Raw genomic sequence first — 15,462 nt, 5'->3', positions numbered from 1 at the left:
GGGAGGTCATTGCTATGTGTAACTCTTCTACCCTGGTATCAAACTGTGAGTCAAAATAAACCTCTCGTCTTGGTACCTTATCTAGTCTGTGGCACTGTGTTATTAGCAACTGTGGCCTGAGACTGGGTGTCAGGGAGAGTTTAGGTTAAAATGAGGTGATTTTTTGTTCTTACCTCGTCGTTCTGTTCTTTCAGAGGTATCTCAGATCCGGTGTCTCCCTCAAGGCTGACGGAATCAATGCACTCAACCAGGACGTCTTCAGTCACTGCTCCACTGAGGGGAGTCTCATCAGCATCACCGGCTTCAGACTGGTCTAGAAGCCCTGTAGGGGTGACCTCTGCACACACAGCTGTGACCTCGGGCTGCTCTCCTGTGTGGTCAGCTGGTGCTAGCTCACTTGAAGTTGTAGCTGGACCACACTGCACTTCTGCATCTTCAGCAGGGGAGTTGGGCATCTCGGCAGCATCTTCTCCGACTCCGTTGGCTATGGTGTCACAAGCATCATCAGACATTTTAATATCTGTGAACGTGATCACAAACACTTGTGTTGGTAACATTCATTCAAAGCCAGTAGTAACTGAATTATGCCCAGTAGGGGTAAACTCTCTTCTACCAAGAAGTAACTCTTAGGTGACCCTGAATGGGCAGACTAATAGCTTATAAAAATAGCCATTTTTTTAACCCTGGACCTTGTGAGTGCTTCCTTACAGGGCAATAGAAACTCTGGTGCTATTGAGGATCTGGCAATGGGAGGCTGCCTTCATTTCTCTGAGTGACCCTAACTTCGTGATGGGTACCCTTACTACTGTTCTCCACAGCAGATAGAAGAAAGCTAGAGAAACAGAGTGATGTGTGAAGAAGAAGATGGCATGAAAACAGAGCCAGAGGGCTGGAGAGATGGTTCAGCCGTTAAGAACACTGACTGCTCTTCCAGAGGTCCTGAGTTCAAATCCCAGCAACCACATGGTGGTTGTAATGGGATCTGTAATGAGATCTGATGCCCTCTTCTGGTGTGTCTGAAGACAGCTACAGTATACTCATATATAATAAATAAATCTTAAAAAAAAAAAGAGAGGCAGAGGATGGGTCTGGGGGAGGGTCACAAGGACTAAGGCAGCTACCAGAGACTGAAGAAGGCAAGCAAACCACTCTTCTCTTTGAGAGTTTAGAAGGACCTAGCCCCGCCACCATCTTGATCTAAGCCTAAGGAAAATCGGGGTGTGACCTCTACACTGTAAGAGAGTAAATGTGTGTTTGTGTAAGCAAAAGAATGTGTTTAAGAGGCAGCCAGTACTGCAGATGGGCTCTGACGGGATTCAATCCCATGGTCAGACATGGTTCAAACTTCAGTTCTGTTGGTTATTCAACAAATGCCCTCTAAACCTCGGTTTTATGGTCTGGAAAAATTATCTTGAGGATAGCCTGGGCTACTTATGAAGAAATTATGATTAATAAGTGCTATGAATTTTGTGGCATCATCAACACACACAGGAAGGATTTATAGACACACGTGGCTCTTAGTAACCACAGTCCTTTGTAAGAGCTCTTATACACTACTTCTCAAACACTCCATGAACACAGAATGAAAAAGTCGTTGTTTTGGGGGCTCAAGGGAAGAGGAATAGGGAGTAACTGCTAATTCAGGGGAGTTCTCTTGGAGGTGACAAAAATATTCTACAGTTGAGGAGTGTCTGGCTGTATAGATGTGTTAATACACCGAAAACCACTAACCAGAATGCCTAAACACAGTAAACTCCGAGGTAGGAAGATTTTATGATTTGTAAATTATAGCTTAATATGCTGATAAGTAATTCTAGTGGCCAAGTGGACATCTTCTCATACTTATTGTTTCTTTCTTTTTCTGCCTTCCTTCTCTCTCTTCCTCTCTCCATCCCTCTCTCCCTCCTTCCCTTCCTTCCTTCTTTTCCTATTTTTTTTTTTCTTAGACAGAGTTTCTCTGTGTAGCCCTGGATGTCCTGGAACTCACACTGTAGACCAGGCTGGCCTCGAACTCAGAGATCCACCTGCCTCTGCCTCCCACGTGGTGGCATTTCTTCACAGCTGGTCTCCTTGTCTTATGTATTTCTTACAACAAACCTTACATTTCTCCCAATAACAGGCTTTAAATCTCAGTGCTGTTGTCCAGGACAACTCCACCCTCTTAGGAATAAGTAGTTTATATAGAAGTCATGGGCTCTGAAGATAATCTACTACTGCCAACTTTCTAAACCAGCATAATTTTTAACTTCATTCTAAATGCTTGTCTTTGTGTCTTCAGACAGGTAATTCTTGCCCTTTATCAAAGAAGCTTATTTGAAGTAGATGGGGATCATTTCAGAAACCCCCACAATGGTCAACACTTGTCTGTGGGGGTACCTGACCCCAGTTAATACATGGACAACATACTTCTTACACCTAAGACTCAGGAGACACCGTGGAAGGGAGGGCAGAACATCTGCTGCGAGATTATGTTTCCCATACAAGTCAGGGAAGCTGCACCCAAGAAATCTTAACAACGGAGTCACCCAATCAAGACCAGCTCAATGACAACACTGGCTGACCTGCTGAAGTCTCACAAGCCTCACTCCCAAATGAAAAGCTCCAGGCGATTAATGGTTACTGAGGAGACAGCCTTCTTCAAGGATGAGCCCCCTGATTGGTCAGCCATAAACAAATAGACATGACAGCAACACTATATGTCCTTAGCAGGTATGTACACATGTGTATGCATATATTTACATACATACATGTAATAATAAAGAAGAGGTCAGGTATCTGAGGAGTGGGGGACATGTGAGGAGGGGGAGGGGAGAGAACAGTGGAAATTATGTAAATAGAGTACTCATGTATAAAATTCTCAAATTAAAACCTTGAGTTAAAAGGGAGACTAAACACCCAGAGCTTTGATTTACTGAGTGCTCACAGTAGCTGGGTTATGCAAGTGTATTGTTTCCTGTGGGTTCTGGTGTTCAGAAGCTATGCCCAGTCCCCCCACTTCTCCTCCCCTCCAGGACTGAATTCTACTGGTTCAAATGAAATAGCTGGCCTGGATGCATCCCAGAGGCTCTGTATTCCTAGCCCTGCTGACATGAAGCCACACACTTCTACCACCATCAGAGGTCTGAGCCCATTAGGCTTAGCTCCCACTATTCCATTCCAAACGTTAAATGAGACAACATTACTGTCTGTAGACACATTTACAACAGACTGCAGCTGGTATTAAAATCTAATCCTGGACAACAGGTGGGCCCAGAAAACATGCAGGACTCTCTGGACCTTGGTACTGGCTAATCAAGATAGGGTATCTGCTAAGTATTTATTTTCTCCGTCTTGGTCTAATGCATTGTTTTGCTAGGATATTTAAGGTAAAACCATCACTTGTTCATTTTTTGTGTCTCCTACCTAGATTTAATGATTCTTCTGAATTCCTAGAATGCTTTGCTTCTGCTTCATCTTGGCCAAACAAAACTATCTGAATAAAGTTACTTGAGGTATTTTTGTTATTATATTGAAAATCTAAGGAAGACAAGGATATTGACTATATATAAAATATTGTTATTATAATTATGATTATTTATTCTCTCAATTACCAATTAAATATAACATATTAGTATGTATATTACATATGTGTTTCAGCATATATGAGAACGCTTAAGAAATATGCTTAAACACTTAAGACTGCATAGAGAATGCCTGTGCCCTTATGGCAGGGTCTTTCAAATGACGCTATGATGAAACAATCCTTCATGTCTCAGATATGTTCTGTCACTATAACAAGTTCCTGAGATAATCAATCTGTGGAAATGAAAGTGTTACATCTTGAAATGAGTCACCTCTTGGGAGGTCTATGCCCAGTTAGTCCCTAACTTTGGAGTGAGCTCACACACTGTAACATGGATGAATGCCACACTGTGCCTGGTACCTCTCCCTTCATAGTCAGGAAGCAAACAGAAGAACTGTGTTTCACTCTCCTTCAAGGGCACATCACCAACTACTGGTATTTCTCCTACTGGGGCCCACCTCTTTAAGTTCTAATCTCCCTTCACATCTCAGCAGGGCTGGGAGTATAGATCCTGTGATGGTTCGCATATGCTTGGCCCAGGGACTGACACTATTAGAAGGTGTGGCCTTGTTGGGGCTGGGCTTGGAGACATTCCTCCTAGCTGCCTGAGGATGCTTAGTCTGTTCCTGGCTTCCTTTGGATGAAGAAGTAGAACTGTCAGCTCTTCCTGCACCATGCCTGCCTGGATGCTGCCATACTCTCGCCTTGATGAAAATAGACTGAACCTCTGAACCTGTAAGCCAGCCCCAATTAAATGTTGTCTTTATAAAACTTGCATTGGTCATGGTGTCTGTTCACAGCAATAAAAGCCTAACTAAGACAGATCTTAAGAGAGCACAAATGCCAGCCCAGGCTACTATATCTAGCAAAGCTCTCAATTAACACAGATGGAGAAACCAAAATATTCCATGACAAAACCAAATTTATACAATATGTTTCTACAAATACATCCCTACAAAAGATAATAAATAAAAAACTCCAAAACAAAGAGAGAAACTATACCCCAGAAAAAGCAAGAAAGTAATCTTCTCTCAAATAACCCAAATAAAAACAGCCACACAAACATAATTCCACCTGTAACAACAGAAATAACAGGAAACAACAATCATTGGTCCCTAATATCTCTCAACATTATTAACTCAATTCTTCAATAAAAAACATAGACTAATAGACTGGATACATAAGGAAAACCCAACATTTTGCTGCATACCAGAAAACACTCATCAGTGACAAAGACAGACACTACCTCAGAGTAAAAGGCTGGAAACAATTTTCCAAGCAAATGTTATCAAAAAAGATTTTTAAAAAGGACACTTCATACTCCTCAAAGAAAAAACCCACCAAAATGAAATCTCAATTCTGAATATGTATGCTCCAAATGCAAAGGCAGCTATATTCATAAAAGAAATCAACTAAAGCTCAAAGCACACATTGCACCCCACACAATAATAGTGGGAGGCTTCAACACCACACTCTTATCAATGGATAGATAAGGGAAACAGAAACTAAACAGAGACACAGTTAAACTAACAGAAGCTATGAACCAAATGATTTAACAGACATCTATAGAACATTTCATCCTAATATAAAAAGAAAATACCTTCTTCTCAGCACCTCATGATACATTCTCCAAAACTAACCATATATAGCTGGTAACAAAACAGGCCTCAACAGACACAAGAAGATTGAAATAATCCCATGCATCCTCTCAGATAACCATGGACTAAGACTGGTTTTCAATAACAATAAAAACAACAGGAAGTCCCCATATACATGGAAGTTGAACAATGCTCTACTCAATGATAACTCAGTCAAGGAAGAAATAAAGAAAGAAATTAAAGACTTTTTAGAATTTAATGAAAATGAAGGCACAACATACCCAAACTTATGGGATGCAATGAAAACAGTGCTAAGAGGAAAACTCATATCTCTGAGTGCCTCCAAAATGAAACTGGAGAGAGCACACACTAGCAGCTTGACAGCACATCTAAAAGCTCTAGAACAAAAAGAAGCAAATTTATCCCAGAGGAGTAGACAGCAGGGAAAAAAAACACTCTCAGGGCTGAAATAAACCAAGTAGAAACAACAACAACAAAAAACTATACAAAGAATCACCAAAACCAGAAGTTGGTTCTTTGAGAAAATCAACAAGATAGATAAACCCTTAGCCAGACTAACAAGAGAGCACAGAGAGAGCATCCAAATTAACAAAATCAGAAATGAAAGGGGAAACATAACAACAGAAATGGCAAATTCGAAAAAGCTTCAGATCCTACTCAACAAAACTGGAAAATCTAGATGAAATGGTCAATTTTCTACACAGATATTAGGTATCAGAGTTAAATCAAGATCAGATAAACCATTTAAACAGCTCCATAACCCCTAAAGAAATAGAAGCAGTCAACAAAAGTCTTCCAACCAAAAACAGCTCAGGACCAGATGGGTTTAGTGCAGAACTCTATCAGATCTTCATAGAAGACCTAATACCAATACTCTCCAAACTATTCCACAAAATTGAAAGAGAAGGAACACTATATAACTCCTTTTGTGAAGCCACAATTATGCTTATACCTAAACCACACAAAGACCCAACAAAGAAAGAAAACCTCAAACCAATTTCCCTTATGAATATCGATGCAAAAGTACTCAATAAAATTCTTGCAAACTGAATCAAAGAATACAACAAAATGATCATCCATCATGATCAAGTAGGTTTCATCCCAGGGATGCAGGCTGGAAGTTCAACAACATAATACATTATATAAACAAACTCAAAGAAAAAAACCACATAATCATCTCATTAGATGCTGAGAAAGCATTTGACAATTTTCAACATGCCTTCATGTTAAAAGTCTTCGAAAGATCAAGAATTCAAGGCTCAACATAGTAAAAGCAATATACAGCAAACCAGTAGCAACATCAAATGTTGAAAGAAACTTGAAGAAATCCCACTAAAATCAGGGACTACACAAGGAGTCCCTTTCTCCCCTACCTATTCAATATAGTACTGAAAGTTCTAGTGAGAGCAATTAGACAACAAAAGGAGGTCAAATGGTTAGAAATCGGAAAGGAAGAAGTAAAAATATCACTATTTGCAGATGATATAATAGTATACTTAAATGACCCCAAAAATTCCACCAGAGAACTCCTACAACTGATAAACAACTTCAGCAAAGTGGCTGGATATAAAATTAACTCAAACAAATCAGTGGCCTTCCTCTAACCAAAGGATAAACAGGCTGAGAAAAAAATTAGGGAAATGGGACCATTCAGAATAGTTCTCAATAATATAAAATACCTTGGTGTAACTCTAACCAAGCAAGTGAAAGATCTGTATGATAAGAACTTCAAGTCTCTGAAGAAAGAAATTGAAGAAGATCTCAGAAGATAGAAAGATCTCCCATGCTCATGGCTTGATAAGATTAATATAGTAAAAATGGCCATCTTGCCAAAAGCAATCAACAATTCAGTTCAATCCCCATCAAAACTCTAACTCAGTTATTCATAGAGATAGAAAGAGCAATTTACAAACTAATTTGGAATAACAAAAAAATCCAGAATAGCAAAAATTGTTCTCAACAATAAAAGATCTTCTGGGAGAATCACCATCCTAGACCTCATGCTATATTACAGAGCAAAAGTCATAAAAACTGCATGGTATTGGTTCAGAGACAGGCAGATAGATCAATGGGATAGAACTGAAGATCCAAAAGTGAACCCACCCAGCTATGGTCACTTGATCTTTGACAAAGGAGCTAAAAGCATCCATTGGAAAAAACAGCATTTTCAGCAAATGTTGCCGGTCCAACTGGCAGTCAGCATGTAGAAGAATACAAATCAATAGATTCTTATCATCCTGTACAAAGCTCAACTCCAAATGGATTAAGGACCACCAAATAAAACCAGATACACTCAAACTAATATAAGAGAAAGTGGGAAAGAGCCTTGAATACATGGGCACTGGGGGGAAATTTCCTGAACAAAGCACCAAAGGCTTATGCTCTAAGATTAAGATTAGACAAATGGGACCTCATAAAACTTCAAATCTTCTGTAAGGCAAAGAACACTGTCATTAGGACAAAAAGGCAACCAACAGAATGGGAAAAGATCTTTGCCAATCCTCCATCCGATAGAGGGCTAATATCCAGTATATACAAGAACTCAAGAAGTTAGACTCCAGAGAATCAAATACCCCTATTAAAAATGGGGTACAGAGCTAAACAAAGAATTCTCAACTGAGGAATATTGAAAGGCTGAGAAGCACCTAAAGAAATGTTCAATATCCTTAGCCATCAGGGAAATGCAAATCAAAACAACCCTGAGATTCTACCTCACACCAGTCAGAATGGCTAAGATCAAAAGCTCAGATGACAGCAGATGCTGGCAATGATGTGGAGAAAGAGGAACATTCCTCCATTGTTGGTGGGATTGCAAGCTGGTACAAACACTCTGGAAATCAGTCTAGTAATTCCTTAGAAAATTTGATACAGTACTACCTGAGGACCCAGCCATACCACTCCTGGGCATATACCCCCCCCCAAAAAATGCTCCAACATATAACAAGGTCACATGCTATAGCAGCCTTATTTATAATAGCCAGGAGCTGGAAAGAACCCAGATGTCCTTCAACAGGGGAATGGATACAGAAGTTGTGGTATAGTTATACAATAGAGTACTACTCAGCTATTAAAAATAATAAATAATGAGTTCATGAAATTCTTAGGGAAATGTATGGATCTAGAAAATATCATCCTGAGTGAGGTAACTCAGTCACAAAAAAACATTTATGGTATATATTCACTGATACATGTATATTAGCTCCAAAGCTCCAAATACTCAAGATACAATTCACAGACCACATGAAGCTCAAGAAGAAGGAAGACCAAAGTCCGATGCTTCAATCCTTCTTAGAAGGGGGAACAAAAAATTTCTCAGGAGGAAATATAGAGACAAAACTTGAAGCAGAAACTGAAGTAAAGGCCATCCAGAGACTGCCCCTCCTAGGGATCCAGCCCATATACAGTCATCAAACCCAGACACTATTGCAGATGCCAAGAAGTGCATGCTAATAGGAGCCTGATATAGCTGCCTCCTGAGAGACTCTCCCAGAGCATGGCAAATACAGAGGCAGATGTTCAAAACCAACCACTGAACTCAGAATAGGGTCCTTAATGGAGGAGTTGGAGAAAGAATTGAAGGAGTTGAAGGGGTGCAACCCCATAAGTACAATGTCAACTAACCACAGTTCCCAGGGACTAAACCACTATCCAAAGAGTACACATGGACAGACCTATTTCTTCAGCTGCACATGTAGCAGAGGATGGCCTTGTTGGGCATCAGTAGAAGAAGCTCTTGGTCCTGACAAGGCTTGATGCCCCAATGTAGGGGAATGTCAGAGCGGGGAGGCAGGAGGCGTATGGGTGGGTGGGTGAACACCCTCATAGAAGCAGGGGAGGGCCATGGAATAGAGGGCATGGAGTGGAATCTGGGAAAGGGGATATTTGAAATGTAAAAAAAACTACATCCAATAAAATAAAAGAAAAAAATTATCTCAGGATGCAATAGGTTTTATTACTTTTATAGGGAACTAGGCTGGGCTTACAGGAATGACTCAATGGATAAAATCGATTGCAGATAACTGCATATCATCTCTTTAGGTTCTTACTTCAAAACTTACCAAAAAATACAAGCTACCCTAATCTATCTATTTCTTCACAATGTTAGTCAGAATGTCTTCATAGTTAAGAGAAGAAGATTCTTAAAAAAAATATAAAGTTCTTATCTCCCGCTTAGTTCCAAGTTAGAGACTAAGCTTTAAAAACATGGGCACTGGGAGAAAACTTTAGCTATAAATTCTAAAGTTAAGTTTCTTTTCAATCTAAAGTACAGAGTTTTGGGATGTCAACCCTTCTGTAAGCAAGTCTACAGCTGGGAAAGGCAGAGGTTACTCACGGTGCTCTGGCTGGTGTCTGAGATCTAAGGCAGTCAGTGCTGGGTGTGGGAGATTCTGAAACCTTTGTTGAAGCAGTAAAGATGGCCGGAGGCCACTGGGCTGAGAGAGACTGTTGTGTTGGGTCACAGGAGCAAGACGGAACGGACTGGATATCAGGGGACACTTGAAAAGGTATTGTCAGTGGGAAGCCGATAATGAAACTTCTTTGTGAGCTGGGCCTGGCCTGGAGTAAGGGGTTGGCAAAGTCCAACCTGCTGGCCAAATCTTGCCCTTTGCCCTTCCCTGCCTGAGTAAATAAAATTTTATTGAACATAGATGAGCCTTTCTGTTCACATGCAGTTACTGCTTATCAAGAATGGTGGGTCGCTGAAGAGGCAGCACATACCGTGTGGCTGGGAGAGCTGCAGAAACAGGAATGTGCTAGCCTAAGCTAGCACACAGAGCACTATCTAGCCCCAGGGTAGGGTCCTAAAGAGTAAGAAAGATGTTTCTTCCTCTTGTCTTCTTCCTGATCTTCCAGATAGTACTTGGAGAACAGGCTCCAGAAGGAACAGCAAGCGCATCCACACATCAACATCATTTTTATCCCTGATTTGGTTTGTTTATTTATTTCTGTTTTGTCAACTGCAGCTAGTCATAGACCTTATCTGATACTCTTGTTTCTGAACACACTTATTATTAACCTGGGTAATTAATAATCTCCAATCAACTTCATTTTCTTTATTATTATTTTTTCTTTTTGAGATGGGGCCTGTATGTAGACTTGGCCTAGAACTTCCTCTGTAGACCAGGCTAGCCTCAAATTCACAGAGACCTGTTTGCATCTCCCTCCTGAGTGCTGGGACTAAGGGTGTATATCCCTGTGTACAGCAATTTCACTTTTCTGTTAGCAGGAATATGAAAAGAAATGTGGCCATGACAACCCCTAGTGGGTAAACTAAAACCACAATGGATACTCCATTATTCTAACACTCACGGGTATTTTAATATATTGTGGCATGTGCCATATGACCTATTACATGCTAATTACATTTTCATTTGTATCCTACGATGATTGGCTAATATCTAATTGGCTAATATTGCTCAGTCCAGGCATACAATCTCAGAGGTCTTTAGTAAGCATTCACAGTTTATCACTAGGTGTCTATCCCGTGAGAGGCATCAGCCGTCAGCCACTTGGATGGATGTTTTAGGGTGTGGTAAATTGCACAGGCCTGCACAGAAATTTACTTCTAAATGCATGGCAAGTCCTTAAGACATGTGCTTCCATTAGAAATCATGCCCTGATGTCCCCTGTCTTTCTATGTCCAGGGTCTAAATTATATTAAGCCCAACAGCCCAAGGTCTTTCGGGTTGGGATTTTTTTTTTCTAAGTCCTTGCCAAATTCTAAAGCCAATCTAGCTAGGCACCGACTCAGCCCTGGCTCTAGCATATAGGTCTGAAAAGATGATGAGCAAGGACCACAAGCTTCCAGGGACAGGCTGTAACCAAGCCTGACTGCTAGCCTACAAGTAAGTATTCAGCAGGAGTCCAGGGAGACTTGTGTGAGCATCCTTTGTGTGAGGGAAGCAGTACCGGTCAGGACCCCCAGCCCGCAGCTACCTCTGCCGGCCAAATGTCCTTTAGTTAGTTTACGTAAAGTGCAGAAAAGCTGCTGCAGTTAAAGGTCTCCTCTTGGGGTCTGTGCTGTATTCAACCAACAGCACACACACACACACACACACACACACACATACACATAAAACCCAAAAAAAAACCCAATCCTTCAGAAACAGGCAAAGAATCATCTATAAGGTGTTCAGTGGGGGGTTGTTCAATGAATTTACAGAACACCTACATTGCACAATGGTCAAAATGACTGTGGGGTTAAGCCCTGTTTAAACTTCTAATTATATTCCTAATCTATATTCATTTATCTAATTCATGTTTTTCTCTTTTCCGTTACAGGTTTTTCTCTATTACCTCCCAAAACAAAGAATAAAACAATAGTTCCCCCCCTCTTTCTTTTTTGCTTTTTTTTTTTTTTTGGTTAAAGATGGGATGTCACTTAGCCTAGGCTGACCTCCTATATAGCCAAGGATGACCCTGCACCTTTGATTCTCTTTCGGTCCCCTCCAGAGTGTTCAGATTACAGACATTCGCCAACACACCTGCTTTACACACTGCTGTGGGTGGAACTGGAACTTCAGGCAGCAAGCCAGCACCCTGCCCACCGAGCCCCAGCCCCAGACAGACCTTCGATGGTTCTGAATGATACTGTGATGGGGAACATGTCACCGGTTTTAAGACTGTGCCTTTTTGTCTGTCACCACCAGAAACTGTGTTCTCAATGGACAGCTGTTTTTGAGCAGGGACCAGGGCAGGGCCCGGGGACTGAGTGAGCGCCGTGTGTCCCGGGTGAGTGCTGCCTATCCAGTCTCTTCCGATCTCTGCACCATGTCAGTGACTTTGGCCCACAGAAACAAGGAAGCTCTTCAGGAAACTCCAAGGAGAGGAAGGGGGTTACATAATGAAGCCATTGTGGGCTGGGAATGAGTTAGTTTTTCATGAGCAAATTTATTCATCATCTAAAATGCCCCTAGAACCACTGGAGCAGCTATATCATGGCACCCCAAGTAAGTGCAGAAGGCCTAAGGGACCACATTTCAGAAATGAGAGATGTGTGAGACACTGCGACAGAACCATTAGAAAGCCAGCTTGGTGGGAGAGTGCTCGCCTAATATGTATAAGACACTGGGTTTGACTCCTAGCACTGAAAACAAAAATAAATTAAAAGAAGGAAGAAAACCTAGAGCGGTAACTCTGCGGGACAGCATAGTAAGCAACACCCTGAACTAGAGCAAGGGAGAATCTTGACCATGCCTTTGCCATGGTATTCAGGCTGGCAAAGATGTGCAAATGCCTGACATCAGAAATGAGCTCTAGACATCAGGATGCACCTCCGTGTGTCTGAGACCCGAGGCTGGACAGACGAACAGTTGGATTCTGAAATGAAAAGGCCAGACAGTGGCCTCTGGGTCTGGCTGCAGTGTCTCTTTGTTAGGCAAACAACTCACTCATTCTCACTGGGCTTCCAGTTCCCTCCTCTGTGACTCTGAGATGGATAACCTGATCTGGAAACTTTGTCCCCAAGTCCTGACTGCAGAGAAAAGTGAGTGGAGGGCGGTCAAGGTTTTCATACGTCTCAATTTATTGAAAGTGAGGCTCCGCCTTCATCCAGCCATTTAGCACCTGTGCTTTTCTTGGTATTATAATGTCATGAAAACGTAGGGACAGTAGATGGCTTACTTTCTAAGTGGTCTCACATACTGAGATACAAATGTGGCAACGTGATACTCTGTCCCAGATTGCCTCCCTTATTTTACAAAAGTGTGGCTCGGAGAAGAGCCAGGGTAAACCCAGAGCTCCCAGATTTGTCCAGTTTTCACAGTGCACACACTCAGACCTCAGGCCTGTCTCTATACCTGGCAGGTATTTTTGGAAGCACAGAAAAGAACTGTATTTGTGTTGCTTATAAACTAAGCGGGGGCTGGAGAGATGGCTCAGCAGTTAAGAGCACAGGCAGCTAGCTCTTCCAGAGGACTTGTGTGGGTTGGGTTGCCAGCACCCACACAGTAGCTTATAACCCTCTTTAACTCCAGCCCCGGGGATAATCCAGCACCTTCTTCAGTGGGCACTGCATATACATGACCCACAAACACACATATACAGGCAACCCCCCCCCACACACACACACAAATAAATACTAACAGGGGTGTTTGTGTGGCCCTTCACCATCCAAGGCCAGCCAATCTCTTGCAACTCAACACCGTTTATACTTTTGTCTCCTCACACTAGCCTTTAGTGCTCACACTGCTCCTAAACGTCCAGGCTGGCCGCCTCCACGGATGTTTCCGTTCCCGTGGCTACCCAGCACCTAGTGTCATCATCCTTAACTTTGAAGTTGCTCTTTGTCTACTCTGCATCCTCCTGTCTTAACTGCTCCTGCGTCTCTTCTCCTGGGACTTTCACAGACTTCCCTAATGCCTTTCGAAGTCTCTTCTGTATCACCCTTCAAGCCCGTGAACCATGAGACCTAGCTTCGTCCTAACCCACAAATATTTACTCAACTGAAATATACTGTGCTTGATAATGATTTGAAAGAAAACGATGTGTCACATCAGCCTGCTCCGGTGAAAGAAATAGCTACTTACACATCTGAACCCCCGAATTCCTTCTCCACTGGCTCACTTGTGTTCTAAACCCCACCCCTGGAGTTTCATTCGATCACCGTCAGCTTTCAGTGTGAGGAGTTAATGGGCACATTTTAGGATTGATAGAGGAAATGAAGGAAAGAGCCTGGAAATATGGGTTTGGGAGGAAAGTCACTAGGAAGTCAGGCGAACTAAGGGATGACCGTTTGGCTCTTGTTCTAAATTCCCAGGGAGGAGTTTGAGGGTATGCTGATTTTAAAAACAGCTTCTATCAAGAGGTTCAGGGTGTACACCAATGACACTGCCCAGATAGTGCTCCCAAAGTCTGCCGAAAGTCCTCCTTCTTTAAGAAAACCCGGTGAAATCCAAGTGCAGACGGAGTGATGGCTGGGAGATACTCACCAGATTCCTTGGAGAAGACAAGCCTGCTGGGTAAAGGGGCTGCCTTTGGGGTGGGTAAGAGGGAGCCCAAGAGGGTCCTGGGAATGCACGTGGTGCTAGCCTAGGGGTGTTGCAGGGGCAGGAGCGCAGGCATGTTGGAAGGCCGAGGAGGGGTGATGACCAGGATGGAGGTCACGGCCTGTTCGGGTTCTCTGAGGGCGAAGACAGGCCCACCCTAGGAATGGAGGTCTCTAACCAGCAAGAACTGGATCCCTCAGAGACTCTGGGAGGCGCTGGGAGGACCCTATTGCCCAGACTTGGGACACTTGGGGAAACTTTTCAGACTGGCTTGTGTAGAGACTCTGGCAGCAGCAGACCGCGAACCCCCAGGCGGGACGAGGGTGCAGACCCGGCGTGCAGGCGTGTGGGTGTGTGCATGAGCGTGGACACGGAGCGACACACACTCACACACACACACTCACACGCCCGCACCCACTCAGGGCCCTCGGCCGCGCCGCCCACGCCTTCCCCGACCTTCGTCCCCAAGCAAGTTGCTTTCTCCGGACCATTCTCCTCCGATGACTTCTCACGACCCGCAGAGGACAGGGGTCGCGGCGCTCCGGTCCCCTCCCGCCCGGGAAGGGGATGGGGAGAGGGAGCCCCGGCTCTTACCGCTTGGCCGGCCGAGTGCGCGCGGGAGCCCCGGGTCCCGCCCCGCCACGTCGGCAGGACCGGCGGGGACGCGGCCGCAGGGGAGGGACCGGCCGAGCTTCCCCGCCCCGGGCCGCCCTCCTCCGCCCCAGCCCGGCCCCACTACGCCCTGACCTGCAGTGAACTCCGCTGTTTTAGCTCGGTGGTCGGAGCATAGCGCGGGGGTCCCCTGCTTTCCATTACGAAGCCCCAGGGGAGCCCTGCACGTTGTAAGGAAAGACGTCCCCTACCTTAACGGTGGGATTCCTGGGTTCTAAGTTAGGTGGAATTCTCTGACCACGTCAGCGACCGGAGTGGGATGTGACTAGAAACAAAAACTTGAAGAATCAATCAACGAGCCAGAAGCCACACTTTCTAGAAGCTTGAAAATATGGATCAAAGCCCAAATTCATTATCTTTGTCCTGGGAATTGCACATTTGCGCTTGGCGTGGAAAAATGTATTTGTCCTAAGCAAACAAAATCTCATTCTCCTCTTTCCCTTCCATCCCTTCTCCCCTCCCTCCCCTCTCCCTTTCCCTCTCCCCTTCCCTCTCCCTTTCTCTCTCTGTCCCCCTCTCTCTCATGCAGCAGGGGGTAGGGTGGGGTGTGTGGGGTGTACCACTTGGTTTCTCTGTGTAGCTCTAACTGTCCTAGAATTCACTCTGTAGACCAGGCTGGACT

The 15,462-nt window shown here is 43.6% G+C and overlaps 1 protein-coding gene across 3 annotated transcripts in view; it reads right to left on the bottom strand.

Annotated features, from left to right (window-relative positions):
• The window catches only part of LOC308427852 (Krueppel-like factor 3), a 219,130-nt gene that overhangs the window by 55,443 nt on the left and 148,225 nt on the right, over positions 1-15,462 (bottom strand). For 2 of the 3 annotated variants that reach the window (XM_080926107.1, XM_080926106.1), the window contains exon 6: positions 174-520. In XM_080926107.1, coding sequence (XP_080782233.1) covers positions 174-520 — 347 coding nt within the window. Of the gene's footprint in view, positions 1-173; positions 521-14,762; positions 14,812-15,462 lie in introns of those variants that run through there. The other variant, XM_080926108.1, reaches the window with a different exon arrangement.

Source organism: Micromys minutus, assembly GCF_963924665.1.
Source record: "Micromys minutus genome assembly, chromosome: 1".
Taxonomy (NCBI): domain Eukaryota; kingdom Metazoa; phylum Chordata; class Mammalia; order Rodentia; family Muridae; genus Micromys; species Micromys minutus.
This window is presented reverse-complemented; position numbering and strand designations above follow the sequence as displayed.